The 21,962-nt window shown below is 35.8% G+C and overlaps 1 protein-coding gene across 1 annotated transcript in view; it reads right to left on the bottom strand.

Annotated features, from left to right (window-relative positions):
- LOC137926544 (sodium channel protein Nach-like) overlaps window positions 1–21,962 on the bottom strand; it is a 40,123-nt gene that overhangs the window by 12,418 nt on the left and 5,743 nt on the right. The window contains exons 4-5 of the mRNA XM_068770219.1: window positions 21,214–21,340; window positions 12,822–12,986 (exon numbers count right to left, since the gene is read on the bottom strand). Coding sequence (XP_068626320.1) covers window positions 12,822–12,986; window positions 21,214–21,340 — 292 coding nt within the window. The remainder of the gene's footprint in view (window positions 1–12,821; window positions 12,987–21,213; window positions 21,341–21,962) is intronic.

Genomic DNA, 21,962 nt, shown 5'->3' with positions numbered 1-21,962 from the left:
TAGGGACAGCCAGAAAATAAATTAACAGACACCTGAACCTATTGAATTTAATTAGATGCTTGAAACAATACTTGTATTGTATAGATAATATTATTTCTATATTATATTATTTCTCTATTGTTATTTAATATTGTTTTTGGGTGTACTACATTAAGTCTATGTGGCATGCTATACACCAGATCTTTAGTACGATTTGCGATGACAACGGTTTCTGACTAGTACTCCGCTAACTCGTAGAAAAGCTAAAAAGAATTATAAGTCACATACGTAAGCTATATACACGTTCTTCGGTATTTAAGTCCCAAGTGCTGCATGTTCACAACTTAATTCAAGTAATATTGCTGTCTTTTTTATTAAAACAAACAAGTATGAAAATTTATTACACAACATTACACAACGTTTTCACTGATTAATTAAAGTTATAAATAGGTAAAGGAAAATCTGATGAAATAAATGCAAATTTCAAATCGCATTGCTAGTTAAAAGCACTTAGGAGCGGGGCACGGGCGGGGAGGTAATAGCGATAGGTACCCCGGTTCTCGGTAATTCTGTAAAAGATTATTGCAAAATTGTGCTTTTGCAAGGATTCTATTTCGGTCTATGTTTAATTTACCTTATTTAAATCAATGTCTTTGTAAAATTGTGTTCAGGTTGTAGAACAAAATGTTTGAAACTACGAGTTCGACACTCAACATAAAACCTGGTGGGCGTCTAAGGCCGGTAAGAACCGAGCAAACTGTAAGCTAAGTTGCGTCATCTCGATCTCCAGTTATCATCCTGAAAGAGATCAGTTAAGTTCGCCATATCAAAAACTTTATCAAAGCGTATGTTGCTAATACTTCTTAAATTTGTAATTGAAACCAAATGATTACCACTTAAGCTGTGCTTTTGCGGAAAGAATGTAAGTCCGTTTTTATAGTTTGAACATTATTTTCATCTCAAAAGAACTACATTTTCGTATAAAAGGATTTGTTTTTAAACATTTGTTTGTAGAAATTGACACTGAAACTTGAAAGACAATTGCATTCGCTTTAAGTTACAATTTAGATGTCAATTCAGACATCGAGGACATCACTTGCAGTACAATGTCGATTAGTTTTGATTGTCTTTAGCATCATTGGAGAATGTAATCATATCGAGCGTCGTTCAAACGTAGTTTAGATTATGATCGGTTGGCTTATGAGATTTATTTTTCATAGTTGAAAATTACTCAGCCCCATGTGAACAGCTTCCACTAACCTGTTGTTAATCTCGACTTCAGGTTATCAAAGCGATTAGAGAGTTCGAACTGAAAGTCTTTGGAGTTAAATACAAGCACGTGATGGTCATAGCTTAGACATTATTATAATAGACCTATCTAATTCAACGTTAATACTCCGTATGCCTCTTACCGTTCGGTGGTCTTTTTTTGCAACCTAGTGTATCTGTTGGTGTTCCATAATGTTTAAAATATTATCAACAGCTATTTCAAAACAATGCAATAATATTGAATCTATATTCACAAAGTGTTCTAGGAACATAAAACAAAACTAATTATTTCGACATCCTATCAAAAGCTGTAAACGTAACGATTCGCCTTTATTCCTAAATTAAATATACGATACAACGCAGTTTTCTTTATTCGATAAAAGACTTAAATTACATTTAAGTTTTGTTTTATCAGTAATACGATATGTTTTATCGATAATACAGGAAAAGAGTATTAAATTATTTAAATAAATAAATACCCAAAAGACCAAACACGTTATAAGTATTAAATCACTTTCGTATTAAAAATACTAAAATATCCTTAATTAAAAAAAAGTAAGAAAACTGATTTGTAAAAATATTTCTGGTCTTTGACTACTAATTAAGAATTCTTATGGGATTTGATGTGATTGACGTTATGGTGCTAGCCGGTTTAGGCTATGTCCAACTTCATCGATGTTGAGTTCGCGGAAAGAGGCTATAAATTATACCCTGGCTGATCGTATTCCAGTTACAACGGTGATGTTACGAAGAAGGACTATACTCGTGTATAGTGACGTGACTATAGTGTAGTGTAAGTTTTGCGAAGCGAGGACTACTTGGAGGTCAAGAGCGTTACGGGCTTCTTTTGACTGCCCCCGTTTGAATGCGAGTGAGGCGGACGCGGGTCTTTAGTGTTAGTGTGATTCGTGTGTAATGTATTCCGCCAGACGGGGGCCGTTATGAGGTGAGCATTGTAACGTTGAGATGAAAGAGGGAATTTACCCGAAATTTCCAGAAAGCGCTCCAATGCACCGAAGGCTTTACACAATAATGCGCGAGACTTCGAGCTCCTCGGCGGGAGAAGGAGATCCGACTGGAGCTTTGAAGTTTTCGGAGACTGAGCAGTTGAAGATAGGGGAACGGGAGTGTTAGGCTTGCCTCCCGGATAGAGAGGCTTAGTCCAGACGTCGAAGACCTCGATTTCTAGAGGGAGGCAGTGGATGGTGACGGAAAAGTTTTTCCTCTGGAAGGGTTGTAGATGATAGGAGAGACGACAATAGTCGTCGACAATCTGAGAACTGATCATGATGCCTTGGCTAATGTTCTTAACCTTAGCCTTGTCCATCTCGTTGGCTAGGAGTAAGTGTGGACGAACTTCCCCTACGGGACTGTTTGTCGTGGAGAAAGATAGGCGGGTGAGATTTAGTACCGCTAGAGTACCTTGGGAGGCTACTTGTTGAGGAAGCTTGGGAACCCCCGAGGTTGCCTGCGCATGGCTTTCTTTACCAGGCTTGCCGAAGGGTAGGCAGCTTTAAAAGCATTACCACGGAGAAGGACACGGTGTCGCATGGAGCGGTCTCTTCCTTTTTTTCGTGACGAGGGTAAAGCGTTGTTCGCGGAGCTAGGCTTCGGTCCATCAACCTTCCTCTCCGAGTCCGAGCCCAAGTACTTGGAACCAGGGGTACACCTCCGACGTCCGACGAACGGGCGCTCATTTCCAGATTTTCGACAGGGGCGAGACTAGGCGCTGCATAGCGCGCAGAAGTGTCATGTGACTACAGTCAGGAACCGGGTAGGGTGGTTTTTGGTCTGAGCCTCATATTCCTCCAGAAATTTTGTGGTCATTAAATGACCGAAGGTGATGATGGAATCCTCGCCGAAGAGAACCCCTGTAATGACCTTAACACTGAACCTGCCTAGTGTAATCGCGGAAGAGCACGGGGGTCTAAAGGAAATTACCAAGGAGGTTAACCCGGGCACCTCTGTGCCGAACAACTGTGTCCAGGTAGAGATTAGCCTGCGTTATAGAGCGTCATAAAGCGTCAATAAATATAATCGCATTACAAGAACAGAGAACCCTACACAGTCGTAAAGTCGCAGCATCACTAGACGTCTGCAAAACGCGTCTTGTAGCCCTAGGCTAACTCTAGTCTCTAAACTACCAACGCCGGAGCGCCGGGATGGGGACAGTGCCGAATCACACGTAGACCGCGGTCCCCGCACCGAAGTGAGAGACAACGGTGGCGACGCGCCACTATTACAATCTGTCCGTTTAGCATTTATAACGAGGATAAATAAGTCGCAAGGACATTCAGTAAGTGCTTGTAGCATCAGCATTAAAACACCTGTACACCACATACCCATGTTGGAAAAACATCAACACTCATTATTTACGCAACGGAAAATATACCTATGAAATCAAGAAGCATTAAAATAAAAAAGAATTGTGGAATTTTTTTCATTCATGAAGTTTAAAATAATGTATGTAAACATTATAATGAATAACAAAAGTAACCGATAACGAGAGATCAAAGACCTTCTTAAGCTGGTTTACTTTAATTTATTTTAATCTGTACAAAATAATACGCAATTTTTGCATGAAACATGTGCGATATGAAATTTAAATAATTATTTAAAAACATAAACATGAGTAGACTCATATAACAATTTCGTTCATTTAATTAGTATCTCTGCCTCTGCCTGTGCCATTAGTATCTCGTTGCTTTTAATGACATTAAGAGAGACAAAAGGTTATATTTAGAATAATTTGTTAGCGCAGTTTCCATTAGAGCTAGTTTTCATTTGTTTTTTTGTTCCGTCAATAGTATTGAATCTTGCGAAGAAAATTGATGTATTTTAAAATGTTACTTCAAAAAGGAAAATGTGCAAGCAAGTCGCGAAAAACTTTTTGTGACGCTGAACCTAATGCAGGCCCAATAAGGGTAGCACGAAGTTGGTTTAATCAATTTAGAAATTTTATGGTCAAAGATGCCGCATTTGGTTTTAATTGACTATTTTTTAATTTTTTATGTAACAAAATATTTACAACCCAACTCATTCTAGTATATTTCTTGCACTTTTGTAACGTCGGTTATTTTAACATTATTAGTAGTAAACTACCACTCGATAGGAATGCTAATGTACTGATAAGACCCGAAATTCAACGTTTACTTTCTTAAAATAAAATTAAAAACTTTTTACGAATACATTATAATATTAAGCGTGTAAATGAGGCAACAAACCAAGTTCCACACATTTCGATCAACCAAAAATTCTTAAATACCATAGTAAGATTTATTTAACAATATAATTTTAATTTTATCTTTAAAACTAAGAAAAGGAAGGACTAAGATATCTGTAGAACTTTATTATATATGCGTACTTTTTGAAGACGTATTTTAGGCGTTAGGAGGATATTTTTATTTTTTTTATATATCATGCGCCAGTCACTATTTTTAATATATTATTTCATATTTAAGCTCATAGATATACTATTAAATAAATATTGAGAAGCACCAGTTAGAACGCCTATTTCTTTAGAAACATCGCTCGGGAAATATGAAGTTTTAAGTTATAAATAGTCGTACAGCTCTTTTTTGTAAAAATAAATACAAAATCAGTTTCGCGGCACTGCCCTATAGTAAAATACTGTAGAGCAAAATGCTATGATAGTAGCTAAAACATTCGAGTCCAGCCGTATTAACGTCTGTTCGAAACAAAGCTCTATAGTAAAATCCAGAAGCATATTTACTTAGATTCCTCTTTTTATTATACTGTGTATAGTTTTTATTTATTTATTTAATATTCGTTACCGCACAGGCTAGGATATATTTTAATAGATTCATAATAATAAACAAAAAAGTACAATGGACGGTCTTATCACACGAGACAATCTTTTACAGACAACCATAGTATGGAAACAGTAGAAGTATTAATAGTGTAGTGAACGTAGAACGCGAAGTAATACACGGGTAGTGAACGTGTACAAAACTTACATATACAACCATATGTATATAGGATATATACTTTTAATAAAGAAGGTATAATACATATTATAAATATAATTCAATAATTAATAAAAACATCAAACTGACTTGGATCGCTTTCTTTGTTATTTTCTTTGGTTTTGATTCCGTTATTTATATTGTGTGCACTAAGCATATTATTATTAATGACCGACAAGCATAGCGTAGGACGCCTACTCACAAGGTGGGCAAATGGATGGATTGGATGCAGGTTGCTTCCAATTAGGTCTAGGTTCCAATTAGGTCTAATCTAGGTCTAGGTAGAGGTGGAAATGGGTAAAAAAACAGATGAGGAAAGTTTCGCCTCCCTCATGGGCGACGATAAATTTTGCCCTATATGTCTCAGATTTTACAAACAGGTAGTTCAGCACACCATTAACAGAAATGAAAATAAAGAATAAAAATAAAGCCAACTCCAAGATAAATGGATAAATAAATTATTACCAATTAAATAATTTAATAAAAGAAAAACTAAAAAAATACCCTAAAACAAAACGAAACAAAAGAAAACAAATGTTACCAGGGATGTAGATGGGGAAAAAAGTGATGTGTGAAAGAAGAATAGAAAGGAATGAATGAAAAAAAATACATATTAAAATTTAACTATACTGAACTATACTACTAACTAAAAAAAGTATTACAAAATTGAAAAAAATATTTTAGCCCGAAACTGTAACGTTCCTGCCTACAAAGTGGGAGGACCGAGAAGCCCTCAAAAACGGAGTCAATAAAAAATATTGTCTAAGTGGATATCTGTGAGAGCGGCCCATTTGCAGCTGTGGACAAAAAAGGATTATTCCAATGACTTCGTATTAGAACGATTTAAAAATAAATTACATTCACCCGACTTAGAACTCCGTATAGATTTTTCACAAACATCAATCTACCCACAGATGACTAAACGCAGTTCTAATTTATTGGGGAAAGGTTTTTTTTGTGAAATATTGATTGGTTGCGGATGTTATCACAGCGACTAGTTCTAGTATCGAATGAATATTCGAATTATTAAATTCAAATTTGAAGGACGCTACTCGGCTCCGATCGCTCGAAGCAGCTGCACGCTCTGTTCGCGCCCTACTCGTGACTAGCGCTGCCTGCTTGAGCTCTCCCCGCCGACTTTTCTAAGTGCCCCACCGCACCGTACCGCAACTCCGCTTGCGTGAGACTTGAATTGATTTGAAATTGAGACTTGACTTGAAAAAAATTCCCGCTTGGAGCAGGACACGCGTCTCGCGCGGCTCGGCTCACCCTCACGGCGTGTGTCGTCCCGAATAGGACAGAGAGACGCCTTAACTTTGGTTAGCTTAGTTCAACATCAGCAGGGGCTAACCTCTTTCAATACCGCTGTTTGGCACAGGAGAGCCCAGCTCGGTTTAGAAACCGATATAATTTAGGAAGTGCCGTTCGCAGTCCACCCATCGGCTCCCGTGAGCAAGTTCTTCTACTCTCTGCCACCTGACAGGGAGTTCGTGTGTGTTAGTGCTTCCCGTCAATCGAGAGTACACTGAACTATTATTTACTCCACTGTTTCACTAACTCACACACATAAAACCAGCAACCCGCCTCCGCGTGGGCCAAACCCCTCTACCCCACACGGGTAGCAGCACCCCCTCAGCCCTCGGTAGCGCCTCCAACGCTCCCATCTACGGCTGCTCTAAAACCGCACCCCAAACCCGCCAAGCCCTCCGCGGGGCTCGCAGATTTCACGGAGGACATAGCCTCTCTAAGTCCTCCCCGATACGGCAGTCTTGATTGCTGGCAAATTTAACAGCAAGCACAACAGCTGAAATGCAAGCTCTAACAACGCAAACGGGTATAACCTCTACAAAGTAGCCGGCGAACTAGATTTAGCCACAAGGGCTCCCGCATCATCCACTCGTTACCCTAACAACTTGCTCCCTCACAGGGCGTCAACTATTGACCTAGCCCTGTTTGGCAACGTCACTTTGCAAATTCAAAGCATCTAATCGCTTCACGCTCTCGACTCCGACCATCGTCCCGTCCTAATGCAACTGGGCCAGAGCGCTACTGAGGTTCTTTTAACCAAAACTAGCGTTAACTGGCATGCCATAAAGTCTAGACTCAAGTTCCAATCCCGGCATCTCTCTAGTAGCCTCGACAACCTTAACTCGCCCGAGGAAACCGTAGAGGCAATATACTCATTTGTTAAACACGTTCACTCAGCCATCGAAGAATCTACCCAGAGGACAGTCATCAAACGCAAGTTTGTGTACTCTCTCCCCGTGGAGAATAGTTTGCGCCTTCGCAAACTTTAAAAGCTGGTCAAAGAACGGCTCGTGGAGCAAAGAATAAGAAATGGGATAATCTGCTTAGTGACCTCAAGCCTACAAAAGACGCCTTCTGGCGTCTGGCCCGAAGTCTCAAAACAGACGATAGCTCCCTCATTAGAGAATCCGACTCGTCCTTAGCATTCGAGGACATCGACAAGGTTGAATGACTGGCCGACAGCTTAGAGCAACAATACACTGACTCATTTTCGCCAGTAGACCCTATCCATCTACGTACGGTCGAATCTGAGGTCCGGATCAAATTGGCGCTCCCGCCGAACGGACATAAAATCCCTCCCGTCTCCTCCGAAGAGGTCGCAGATCTTATAAAAGGTCTTAAAAACAAATCAGCTCCGGTACCTGATGGCATATCCAACAGAGTCCTAAAAATCCTCCCTCCTCACCTAATTCTCCTACTGGTTTCCATTTTCAACTCCCTTACTGCCAGTTGCTTTTTTCCAGATGTCTGGGAAGAAGTGGTGGTGGTAGGGATTCCGAAGCCTGGCAAACCAAGGAATCGCCCCTTATCTTATCGCCATATAAATCTCCTCAACACCTAGAGGAAGCTATACGAACGCGTCCTTCTCAAGCGGCTTAAAGACGTCGTCCACAAGCAAAAGCTCCTCCCAGACGAACAGTTCGGATTCCGAAATCACCACTCGTGCGTCCATCAAGCATACAGATTCAAGGAATCCATACTCAACGGCTTTGCACCACGAAGGCCTATAGACACAGACGCTTTCTTATTCGATATCGCCAAGGCCTCCGACAAAGTCTGGCAAAACGGTTTATTATGTGAACTGTACGCACTCAACGTACCGGATAGACTCGTTAAGATCATCACGAGTCTTCTTGTCGAACCGCCATTATCGAGCGGAAGGCGTCCTCTCCACTCCAGGTTCAATTCGCGCTCTTCGCGGACGACACCGTACTCTACACCTCCAGTAGAGCGCGCGCATTAATTTCGCGTCACCTGCAAGCATCGGCCACCCGCATAGGCGAACGGTTTAAGAAATGGAGAATAGACGTTAACCCTGACAAAAGTTAGGTGATTATATTCTCACGTAGCGCTCAGAATCCCTGGGTACGCAAGAGCAAGCGTCTCGCCGACCGGGGCACCCTCATCTTCTTCGAAACGACCCATCCCTTGGAAGGATTCAGTCAAGTACCTCGGGGTCACCTTAGACTCCAAAATAACATTTAGTCAACATATTCGCCAAGTCAGGAATAAAGCTCTTACATCCTCAAAAAGCTTTACTTTCTCATTTTCCCCTCAAGCAAACTGTCCCTCGGGTACAAGCTACACCTGTACAAGGCTTGCGTAAGACCAGTTTTCTCTTACGTGAGCATTGTATTCACGCGCGGCACATCCACCAAGATCAACGCTCTACAGACGCTGCAAAACTCCTCACCTGGATAAAATGGGGGTGAATTGGTTCCAGCGAAATGTGGACCTCCACAGCAACCTCAAACTCTTCACCAAGAGTTTTTTCTGGCTTGCTCAAAAACTTACTTTGAGTCGACCTCCGTACATTCCAATCCCCTTATAGCTAGCGCCTCACGCTTCCCCCCCCCCGTACCTCAGTAAAGACCAAGAGGCGTCCTAAAAACGTTCTCTTCACGCCCATCAGAGGGTTCCCACTAAACACTCTCCACACCGCACCCCCTGCAGACACTCATAACATTGCAAGAGCAAACCACTCAACATCATCGGCAACCACTGCATTTGCAACACTTCACACAGGTCAAAAAACAAACGCTACTCAACACGCCACAACACCCGTTTTTAGATAGCGGCCTCCCGCTTCCTAACCACGGACAGTGTAGGCGGACCATTGTTGGATCCAAATAAGGGATCTCAATAACAGCATTAACATCAACAGAGAAAAATCAAGTGTAGGACACTGCGAAAAAACTGTTATGTGAAGTATGAGAGATAAAGATGTCCTTCCCAATGAAATACACGGTTCAAAATACTTTTTCATCGCTTTATATCAGAAAAATCCTTATTTTAAATTAATTATGTTTAAATTGGGTGCGTAACAAGAATGAACCGGATAGTGAAGTAAATTTATTCAACGGAGATAATATAATTGAATTATAATTTTAATCATAATAAAAATCAAGCGATTTTAAATGTGTGCAAAACACATTATTATCGCTCATAGCTAAATATAAATGAGCAAGTCAGTTTGAGATTAGATTTGTTTGTATGTGTGAAGACCGATGCGTTGCTAGGAGGCATCCCTAAAACTGCACCCTACCCGGCCCCTCTCACAACAACGAGATTTACCCAACCCGGCAACCACACGTTGAATTTATAGAGTTAACGTACTAGTCACGTCTATTTCCTTAATTGTCATTGACAAATTCCCTTTAGCGCTTTCGAAATAACGACTTCATAGGATTTGATGCCGCATAGATGGCTACGCTTAACCTATACGGCTTGACAGTAAATAGCCCGCGTCGCTCGCTGAAGAGCTATATTTTGGGCTCATAGATATTTCATCGATTTAAGAGACGAAAAAAACGCTCTGTGGATGCTAGCAACCGGGAGGTAATTTAAACTTAAACCGTAGGTATTTAAATTAGTTATAACAGCTACTTTCTCTTCCTTGTAAAGGATTCTTCTTTGTAAAGGGCTCTTGTAGTTATTTTTAAATTTTTAATCTGTACATTATCGTTATTTAAAAAATAGGACGTCCACTCCTGAACAGATCAGACCTTCGGATCTTTTCATTTCTGTTTCTATATATTATGTACATAGAGATTATTCTTTACATCAGATAATTTATTAAGAACACGCTTATGTACTAACTAGTACTTAGTAATGCTATAATTAGGTTTAAGTATTTATTATAGTAATATTAGGTTATGCATGAATTGGTATTACAGTGCTACAGAGCACTTGCTTGTACGTAGTCTCCGAAAATAGTTTCTTTTTTTAATTTACATTTCTTTTTTTTAATTTGTTAAATTTTAGTGCTACTAAAACCGCTGTACCACACCCTAGGAAAGTGTGGCGAGTTAAGCTGAAGAAAAAGATCATAAACTTTACCTACGAGCGTGAATGGCGGACCAAGGACACGAAAGAGCCGATACTCCCCCGTCTCCCAGCGGATATAGAGCATACTTAAGACTTGGTACAGCGGTTTTGTTTGCTACTATTGTACGTTATTATTAGTTATTGTTCCGCTTTTCGTATTTGGGATACTTAACATTTAATATTAATTTAATTTGTCATATTTACGTTCGTTTGTTCTGTCAGTCTATTGTTACGTATTATTTTACTGTTACCTAGTTTTGTAAAATTATAACTAAATTGCCAGCATCATTTGCATTTATTTAATCCGTTTATACATTCCACACGCTCGCCAATGATACGTGAGTATTTAAAAACACTTAAAAATTCACATGTGCTCGATGTATGAATGTTTTAAGATTTAGACTAATAGTTTGTTTTGGGCCATTGTGATATTGTTTTATACTAGGACCTTGAATAAATATTAGGCTCGGAATATTTCACACGGTTATTAAAAAGATAAGGTGAACTGCTAGGATGTTGATAGCAAACGTCTATTTATTTTGATATTAGATTGACACTTCTCATTTTAAGGCGATAAAGAGAACATTTTCAAGTGCCGGTAAACAAGTTTCATAGTTCACTCTTATCGTGCGTGTAATTTACCAGATTTTAAACGTAATCAATACACCACGTGATTTCAAAGTAATAAAATGTCACAAGTGCCAAAATTGGGAAAGGTGGGGCCAATTGGAACACTGTTGTCGATCATAATTTTTATGTGTGTTATTACAATAATTAATTGTTAGTGTGATAAATTACTGCCAGAAGGACCAATAGATCTTTTCTAGATCAATTCCATATAAAACCAGGCTCCCCAATACCTACTACAAGCGGATACTTGTCCACTTCAGTCACATAGCTCGGAGGCAACCAGAGAGTCTAGATTAGCTAATCGTCATAGAAAAAGTAGAGGGAAAGAGACTAAGCGACCGATCACCAGCCCGGGAGGAGCCTGTGCGGGCGGTGACGGGCTTCAAAGTGACGAAAGCGCTCAGAAAAGTAGGTAAAAGAAACCTGTGAAGACGTCAAATCCTCGACCAAGGTTTTCCAGGAATGACGGCACCTTCAGCAATTAACAGAAACGACCAAGTAGAAATGAGAAATAAGCTGCACACTATCCGTATTTAATCTTTTACACTTTTAACCAATCAGGATATGTCCATGTATAAAATATTTCAAGCTACGTACGAAATAATAATGCTATCTCTGAAACCATAAGGCATAGCTTACTAGGTACAAATATTTCTTTTGCTGCGTAGAGATCAATTTAGAATGGATTTTATGAAATTTCACCCGTGAGGGGAGTGAAGAGGCGTTTATTAAGTTTCCGACGAGGAGTTATATTGATTAATAGGTGAACGCGATCACGCGTTGCTGTGTTATTTGTTTTATAAATCTGAACGAAACGGCATTTTTTATATCTCAACTGTAAAAAAAAATCTCATTAACCTCCCAGGGATATATCGAACAATTTACCAAATTTTAACGGCGATTGGATATATTGTTTTTTAAACTATAGAGTATTGTTTTTTAATCTAAAGAGTATTTTTAATATATGTTGATTACTGTTATAAATTTTAAGTGAAATGATTTAATTAAAGTTCAGTGATAAAAAAGTCAGGTAAAACTCGTGGCAGTGCTAGCAAAAAGGGAAAGACGGTAGCGGTGTTATTTAATTTAAACATTGACAATCACAAATTTTAAAATCGTTACACTTTAAATGGACTTTTGTTTATATTTTTAAATTTACGTGATTTTTGAGCTGCTGAAAAAATGAGAATAAATATAATTGTGTTTTACTTGGCGACACACTCCTCTATGAGGGCACTTGAAACTTTTCACTGTTTTAAGATAACGAATTCTACTTATCAATTTGCGTCATAATAAGAGAAGAGTAAACTGTTTGAATAAAAAATCTTATTTCTAATATTATTTGTATATTTTTTCATCTCATTGTCGTGAAACTGTTTTCATCGAGACTTCTATTACTGTAACTACCAAATCACTACCGCTTTCTTTAAAGTTTATCGAAGGTGATAAAATGATTAAAAAAAAAAGATTTTTTCGCCATCCTCCCAATGTAAATGAGTATTTTAAATATGAGAAAAGAATTTGATTAAGAAGAGTCTACATCAAACGTGTGCACCGCATTCAAAATTCTTAATAAGGAATAGCTAAAATAAATAATATTACCTCGTCATGGTAGTAGCATTGCCTCTCTTCTGGCTTAAATGATTTAACCCCAGGTGTCGTATAAGTTTGCTCAGGTGAAAGCGCAATCAATACCTCTGTCGAAGGATTTATGAGGCGAACCGTGGAATCCAAATCTGGCATGTTGTACGCGTTGTCAATTAAAACCTGCATTAAAGAAACAACTCTATACCAATTCACTTTATTCACCTTCTCATCATTCTTCTTTGTTTAAATCTGAAGGTAGCAGAACAATCATCACAGTTATCATCATGTCAGCTGATAGACGCTCACTGCAAGGCATAAACCTACTCCAAAGACCGCCAAGATAACCGATCTTGCGCGGCAGAAAAAATACCTTGTTAAAAAATTACAAAGCTCATAATGGAGTGATGTTTGCACAAGACACCGTAAACTATGAGCTTTGAATCGTTTAAAGCGTTTCAAACATTTTTTTATTTCACCAATTTATAACGTAATAAAATTATTAATGTAAAATATTTTAGAGGGATCTTTTTTATTGATTAAATGTGAAATTAATTAATTTTAATATCAAATACTATGATGCAACTGTAAACGTTATAAAAAAATTGCAACGCGTGACCTGTTGTACGTCGAAGTTCAAAGCAGTCTGTCAAATTCACAAAGGTCAAATATCATGATACGAAATTTTTCAAACCTCTATAATAGTTTTTCCACGAAATGCTTTTACAAAAAAAATTTTATTCGTCTTTCTTTGTCAACAGTTGTTTTCAAGCTCTGACGTGAATAAGAGAAATAAGAATAAACCTTATACATATAGAATATAATACATAAAAAAGTGCTAAATTGTGTAATATTTAATAAATATTTTGATTTATATTATCTACAACAATAAATATTACCGGTTTATGACAAGTGAACGTTATCATTATTTTTTAATTTTTATCTAAATTCAATCAGGTGATTATCGAGTGATTAAGACACATGAATGCTACGTGAAAATGACATATCGCTTAAACGAAAATAAAGAAGCTTAATTGTTAAACTATTAATAAATAGAATTAAATAAATATCTACTAAGGCCAGAAAAGCTGCTTGCTATTTTTTAGTGCTGATAAAATATTAAAATACTTAAGCACTTATTAAATCCTGTTAGACTTTGTACTGCCAGGTGATTGACTTATCATATTTCAATTGAAAAAATTAAAACACATTTCAGTTGAAATCGCAGAGGGCAGGCCACATAGCGCCCAGTACGGATGTCCTCTTTAGGTTTTGACAGTGGAACCGGCGTTCTTCTACAGACCGTTTTTAATCAATCTTACAAATCAATTGAATAGACTTATTTCCAGCAGTGAACGTCCTCGACTGAAATGATGACGGTGAACATATTTTACAGCGATCACTTTATACATATTTATATAATGACTATATATATATATATATATATATATATATATATATATATATATATATATATATATATATATATTATGACTAAGAACTGAACAATTAAAAGTAATATAATTATTGTTTTAATTTTCGTTAATGAACAGAAGAATAATCAAGTTCGTTTATTTTTAAAGACGTGTTTTTTATAAAATTTTCAATAAAGAAATAATAAAGTTCATGAGATTAATTTTTGTCCTCAAAGAAAAAAGTACTAACCTAACTTAATATGAGTCTGTAATTTCATCAGAACAAAATAACTTGCGTAATTTTGAAAAAAGAAAACTAAGCAGAATAATTATATTGCTATTTTTCCTTTTCTAAAATTGATTCTCATAGTTACAATTATCAGTAATAATAATTTCGATCGACTTTGGCGAAGAAATGGCTTAAGAATTTAACTTTTACGCGATTATAATTTAAAGATGATAAAAATATTCGATAAGGAATCTTAATTAGCATATCTTTATTCGATATTTTTTGATCGAATTAAAAAAGATAAAAATAAGTATTAAATGATTGTTTAAATGAAGCTGATTGCACGTTATAAATACAATTTTTACTTCGATTTTTGCCCAAATTTATAAGTGACTTGATAATACGATTATAAATACCGGTTGCTGCTACTTTGTTTTATCCTCTTTTAATAATTTAATGTTATTTGAATTTACACAGAAAATAAATGACATTATTCGATTATTGTCTAGTCAAAATTGTTTCATACTAAAAAACTAATAATTTTATCTACGCAAATTTAAGCAGTGATTTTAAATAAAATATTAGAAATTCTTTTGAAACATAACACAGATAAAAATCAGAATTTTATGGTAAATACCAAGTAAAAACAGGAGCTGAAGAGGCGCGGAAGGAAGAACAACTTAAGAGGGATATAACCATTATAGATTGCGTTGCTAGAGTTTCATCTTCGGCTTATTCCCAAATGATAGTAACCTTACCCAGGATATAGTAACGAACCAAGTGGAGGTTCGGCTTTATGGTATTAAGTAACAGCCTAGGTTAACCTTGAAAGTACCCGCTTAAGTGATCTTAGAACTCAAAGTCGACTCAGTCATGTATATTAATCTAACGCCTCGAGCCACGAGCGCACTGAAAGTTCATTACTTAAACTACGCTTAAACAGCCTGCAGTAATGTAAATAAGGCAATAGTCTACATCAAGGGCAAAAAAAGGTAAATACAAAAATGCAGTTTCTAATTCAAATATTAAAATGCGGTTACTAATTCAAATATTGATATGTTTAAAAACTGTATTTTCATTATACTATTTTACTTATTACACTATTTTCTCAATTTAAACCACAGTTCTGTTTACAAATAAAGTCATTAGAGTGACAGTACGATTATCTGAATTAATAAATTTCTTGTATTAATATTTTACTACTCTATTTATTAGTCTATTATTTTTACCGGGTCTTTTAGCGCTAGAGCTACTTCTGAGAATCGAACGAGTATTTAACTGATAAGAATCCTTGGCAGTGATGCCGCCGGATTATTTTGGTTTCATATAGGTTATATCTGATAAAGTTTATACGTATAAATCTATGCCAAACTTCATTAAAAAATGTGTTATTATGGTGTTTCTTCTTGCTTCTTCACCATAACTAACACCTTGCTAGGTAGAGTCAAAAATAAAACAGACTAAAAAAATAGATAATCAATTGACGATCAATAATAATAGTTCTGTTAAAAGCTGGATGTTGAGTAAACGTATTTTATCGTTACCATTATATTTAAAGACAGTCAATAAATAAATATAACAGTACAATACACGATATGCTATCCATAAGACATAAAATAGTACACGCATATACTATCTCCAAAATCATCCACTACCAATATATTTCCCAAAGATTAAGACGTAATATGACGTCTAGAGAAATAATTTGTTTCTTTGCTTCGCAATCGAAACATAAAGCATTTGTTCTAAATTCCACCTAAATTATAAGTGTAAAGAACATAAGCCCAACAATATTTAATATGATCTCATAGATAAAGTTTACAACTATATAAATGTGATAACAATTCATTGAACCTTTACAAACATAAAGCGTGTTAACGATATATTGGTGACTACAGTTTAATCTTAATTAAACTCCAACATTAGTAAATAAAAATATACTGCAACTGTATAGCTAATTTTTAATCTATAAAGGCACTTGCTATCCAAAAATAATTATAGAAAATACAGTAATAAAAAACCTCAAAATTCGGATTCCAACATATAATAATCAATTATCTTTCACTATTTATTCCTGTAAACCTCACTGACAGAAGTCATTGGCCTGTCGCTTTAACCTGTGGTCATTTATACAGTGTCATTGGAAATAGGTACAAATTTGTTGGCTTTTTTACAAAAAGATTTTACAACTATAACCAATCATCCTGTATAATAATTCTAGGGATACCCAAAATAAAATAAAGTAGCAGACATGAAATTTTTACCCTAACAGATATCGATTAATTGTTGTTAAAAAGTCGTTCAGAGAGGCTGCCTCGCTGCAATCGATTGGCAGTCCGACCCAGCTCCTATTTAGCGAACGATACGTTATTTAACTGCTACGAATCAAGTACAGTTTATTTTAAAATTGTTATCTCATTATACAAATTTCTTTACGTTATTCTTCTGGTGTTTTGGTTTATTGAATTCGAGGGAGCCTCACAGGATGAAATAAAATTGTTCTGAAGCTAAAGGGTAGGTAGTTAAGGGTAGTTAGGCACATTGACACAGTAACGCAAACTGTTATTGAACTAAATTTATTTACGAACTCAGGTAACACAACCTACCTCAACTGTTATATCTTATGTTTAAAGTAAAAACCACCTTAATTATCATAGGCATGTAGCATATATGTAAGTATAATATTTATGTCCCTATAGCTTACTTTAAATTACTTATTTACTCGTCTTAATTACTTTGCTAGCTAAGTATTTAAACTTTTTACTTTATAAATCTTTCTTCATAATTAGTATGTGAATTTTGATTTATATATTTTATTGTTTCTAAAACATTTATTATAGTTTTGTACAAATGACAGTCGGTATTTCGTGTATTATACTTTGGCTTATCTACATCATTATTTGATGATTAATTAATGGTTTCTCGGCAACTATATTTACCATAAACAATTTTCAAGGTTCGAGAGCGTTATGTGTACAAAGAGAATAGTGGTCCTAGATGAAATAAAAGACTATAGTATGAAATAAACCGCATGCCTGTTCCATATGGAACGGTATTACGGAATGCTTGTATTGTCAAAGCTGTGAAGGCTATTTATAAACCTGTGAGGACAACACTATGAATAGCTCGCATTCGCGAGGTTCAAGCTATAGTCCTTTTGGATTTTTTAAATCGTTTTTGGGGCCTCTTTATTTTACTCCTACCGTGGGCAGACAGGCTCTATTCGACATTATTAATTTTTTCACTTTTTTATCACCTTTTATTTATCACATTGTACTTTCTTTCTTCATCTTCCATCCTTCACATCATGTCTTTCATTTTCGTGCTTCATTTACCTTACTTTGTTCCATCCTTTTATCCCGCGCCATTATTTATAACGTATCACGATTTGTCACTAACAGAGTATCACATTATATTATAACGGACTTAGGTTACTACTTGAATTATGTCACTTGATTTTTTTTTTGTTTTTTACAGTAACGCCTTATAACTTTTCAATAATTTTACGTATAATGTACAGTCATACCAATTGGACTTTAGTCTTCTAGAAGTCCATCGTCTATCAACAAGATGATTATTTACTCTTTGCTAGAGTGACTTCGGTTAGGACCCGTAGGTTAGAAGTTTTACAATAAAATATAAAGGTTCAAGTGTGATAAATACAAGTTTATTTAATATATCTATTATTATGAAAAAAGTGAGTTAATTTGCATAATATTTTTTTTAAAAACTGTGTGTCTATTACGTGTCATTTGCGAAATTGCACACATTTAACATACAAATTTAATTTACATTGTCGTCCTAGACTTTTCCTCTTTATTTATAGGATACAGAACTATTCTCTATAATCAGGATATATATCTATATATTTATGTTGCGTTTATTATTAAGTAAACACAGCAAAAACAAACATAAAATAAAATACGTATTAAAAATATAACATTACCTAATATAATTTCTTTTTTCGCTTTTTTTTTTAAAACATTAAGTTTGAGTTTAAAACTATCGTTAATAATATCATCGTTTTAATTTTAATATGTATAATACAGAGCCCACTTATCCTTGTTACAGGATTATAAAAAATGTATTGTTTGTAAATGTAAATCTGTACAAGATATTAAGTCTGCGTAAAGTGTAGTTAGTGTATATTTTAAGCTACTTTAGTAATAATATCGAATCTAAAGAAGGCACGCTTACTTTATAGATATAAAATAGGCTCTGCTGCACGCCTGTTGAGTGCAAGCACAGATTTTTTTAAGCGAAGCATTTGACCTTTATTTCTCCTGTTGTCTTGCTTGCTTAGAAGAAACCTATTCACTCTTGTTTTGAAGACTCCTAACTTATAATAATTTAATTTATAAGAGGCCAGGAAAGAAAAGTAAATGAATTGATAGGAGTGTAGGATATTGTGATGGATAAAAGAAGAATGAGTAAGAGAAACTAAAAGATATAAGGAGAGCGAGTTAACAAAAACGAATCTGAATAAATGATTAGATACTGAACCCGTGAGAGAGGTCGTGATGTCCCTAATAGCGGGAACCATATATTTATGGGCTGGAAACAATACCGCTGGTAGGTTGTTCCAATCCTTGACTGTTCGCACTACAAAAGTATTATGAAAACGTTTAGTGCGAGTGGAATAAATTTCAACCGTGTACGGATGTCCTTAATCCGTGCGTCACGCTGTCGGATGGAAGAAAGTAGAAAGCTCACAACAACAACAATTACACCCAAACTACCTCAAACATGAGTATGATGCACCAAAGTCAAGGATTACACGGTTCACAAACTGCTTCGCTGCCGGCGACGGCCGCCCGCCCCCTCCTACGCGCACAAGGGGTGGCGATCCGAGATAAAACCCGTATCCCACCTACGGTCACAGTATAGTCCGAGCTTTCATCTCACATCGTACATTTACACCCATTACACTATGCACTCATACGCTTGTAGTCTACCATCGTGTAAAAGTCTTCATTCAACTGGCAAAATTGGATTAGTTCCATTTTATCAAGTGGCTACAAACTGAGTTCTGATCAGGCTATCAGCTTTAACATCAGCTGAAATATATGTTAGAAGGAGAAATCATGTTGAGGTTGATTTACTAAATACAATCGTTAGAGACTCCAACAACATTGAAATAATGAAACTTTACTTTTTCTCATTAAATAAACTATTTGGTTTTATAATCGATTGTAAGCACGATAATTATTTTGTCATGATAACTATTTTACAATTTATTTTAACGTAAGCAAAAATTTGTTTTATCTATGTTCAGTGTTGCATAAGATAACATTCCTTTGATTAAATACATGTAAGCGTTCAAAGTATATTTAACCCCGCGCAAATATTATCAGCCAATGTTCAATAAAGACCTCGTTTGTATAAAGTCATGGCTTCTTTAATTTTTTATTCTATCTTATCTACACTTGATTAATATCTTACTTCATCGACTGAATATTGATTACTTTCGAGTCGTTTATTAACATATTTAACTTATTAGAGAAAGAGATTATAGACAAATGCTAATAAATAAATATTTTAGTTCTATGGCTCTATCTTTATAGATTACATTGTTTTTGATTGCATATGCCGGAGAAAAATATTATGAAAGAGAAGGAAATATTAGACCACCTGCACTTTCTTATTTAGACTCTTTATGTCGATGCCTATTACGATGTTCAAATAGGTAACACCATTACAGAACAATTTAGGATGGTGCGCCAAATTAAGCAAAACAGCATTTTATCACCATAATTGTTCAATGTAAGAGAACATATAATGAGGAGAGTGAAGGAGGACTGTAATAGACATATAGGAGTTCGCGGTCAACTCGTTAACAACCTACACTTTGCAGATGTTTATACTATCATTGGTGCTGCAAGCAACTTGCCTAACTTCTGCTAAAGGACTGTGAATGAATCGTTGCAAAGACTAAGCTAATGTTCGTGGTTCGAGCTGAAAATTTGAAGAGTACATACTAGCAGCAAGACTTTAAATCAGTCAATTCATTTGTTTACCTTGGTTTACTTAAAACATCGAATGTAGGTTGTGATACTGAAGTAACCCTGCACAGTGCTACAGACAAATGGTTTAATAAAGTATGGAAAATCAAGAAGGACCCACAGAAGCACCAAATTGAAATTAATGCGTGTACTTATCTTTTCCATATTTTTCTACGCTTGCAAAACCTGAACGCTTAAGTCTCATTCAAGGCAAAGGATAAACGTGTTTGCGATATAGTGTTAACGTCGAATATTCCGAATCTCGTGGAATAATTAATAACACTAATGTATCGAATACATTAATTCATGTATTGCGAGGTGAGGTGCGGCTCTCACAGTTTGCTTGCGTAGAATCTTCAATTACTTCGGCCACATTTCACATAGGAGTTTGGAAAATCTTGAGAAACTTATAGTTGTTGGCAAAACTCCAAATGGTACCGGAGACTGACATGGTTCAATCATGAAGAAACGACTTAGAACAAGAATTTATATATATATATATATATATATATATATATATATATATACAAATGTATGTTTATTTAACTGAATACAAGATAATGTAAGTTGTTTTTTTAATGATTTTAAATTATAAAAACCTACAAAGGCAAAAGTCAATCTCCTATGTTACCGATTATAAATTTAATAATGGAGAGACAGAGATGTATTTAATCTATCTATGTATTAATAACCTACATAAACACCATTGTCTGAAAAAAATTGTTCTTATAATAAAACAACGGTTACCATAAAGATTTACTTACCAAAGCTCCACTAGAAACAATGTTGTTACTGTAATAATCGTCATAGTCAGTGCTAATAAGGACTTCTAGCGCTGTCTGATATCCACAGGAAGCCACACGTCGTGGTTTTGGCATTGGGATAAGATCACTGAAAACAACGTATCAGTTATTTTGTATTTATGATTTATCTATTTATAACCATTAGAAAGATATCCTGAACATATTTTATAAGACTAAATTTCTAAGCGTTATAACTGTCCCTTAGTGAATGTTTGTAATATTTGATCAATGTAACTTATTTAAATCTTCAAGAGAATTTCAGGGATATATAATGTCGTGTTATTTATTTATATCCTTTGCTTCTTCTATTTTTTTCAACCGATAGATGTCCACTAAAATGTACTGGCCTACCCTAAAGATCATTACAATGATCGATATTACGTAGCCAACGACTTCGCGCGACCTTGACTATGTATTCGGCCGATCTATAGGTAACGAATTTTCGACGTGCTATCGGCTTGTGGCTGCCACTTGGCCATCTGTTGCACTATCGATATGCCCCACCAACTGCCACTTCAGTCCAACAATTCTTCCAGCTACATCGGTGACCGATCTCCCAAAAACTTTTTACTCTCTATCGCTCTCCGGGTGACCTTGAGCCTTCTAATGCCTATCGAAAGTGACCACGTCACAGATCCATATATCATCATTATTAAAATATTTAAATAAAATTATAAACATTAATCAAAATTATTTTAATGTAGAACCCT

The sequence above is a fragment of the Battus philenor genome, unplaced genomic scaffold (assembly GCF_028537555.1).
Source record: "Battus philenor isolate CCGP_79_NKW_IND1 unplaced genomic scaffold, ilBatPhil1.0.hap1 SCAF_1, whole genome shotgun sequence".
NCBI classification, from domain to species: Eukaryota; Metazoa; Arthropoda; class Insecta; order Lepidoptera; family Papilionidae; genus Battus; species Battus philenor.
The sequence above is the reverse complement of the archived record's forward strand: the minus strand, read 5'-3'. Positions and strand labels throughout refer to the sequence as shown.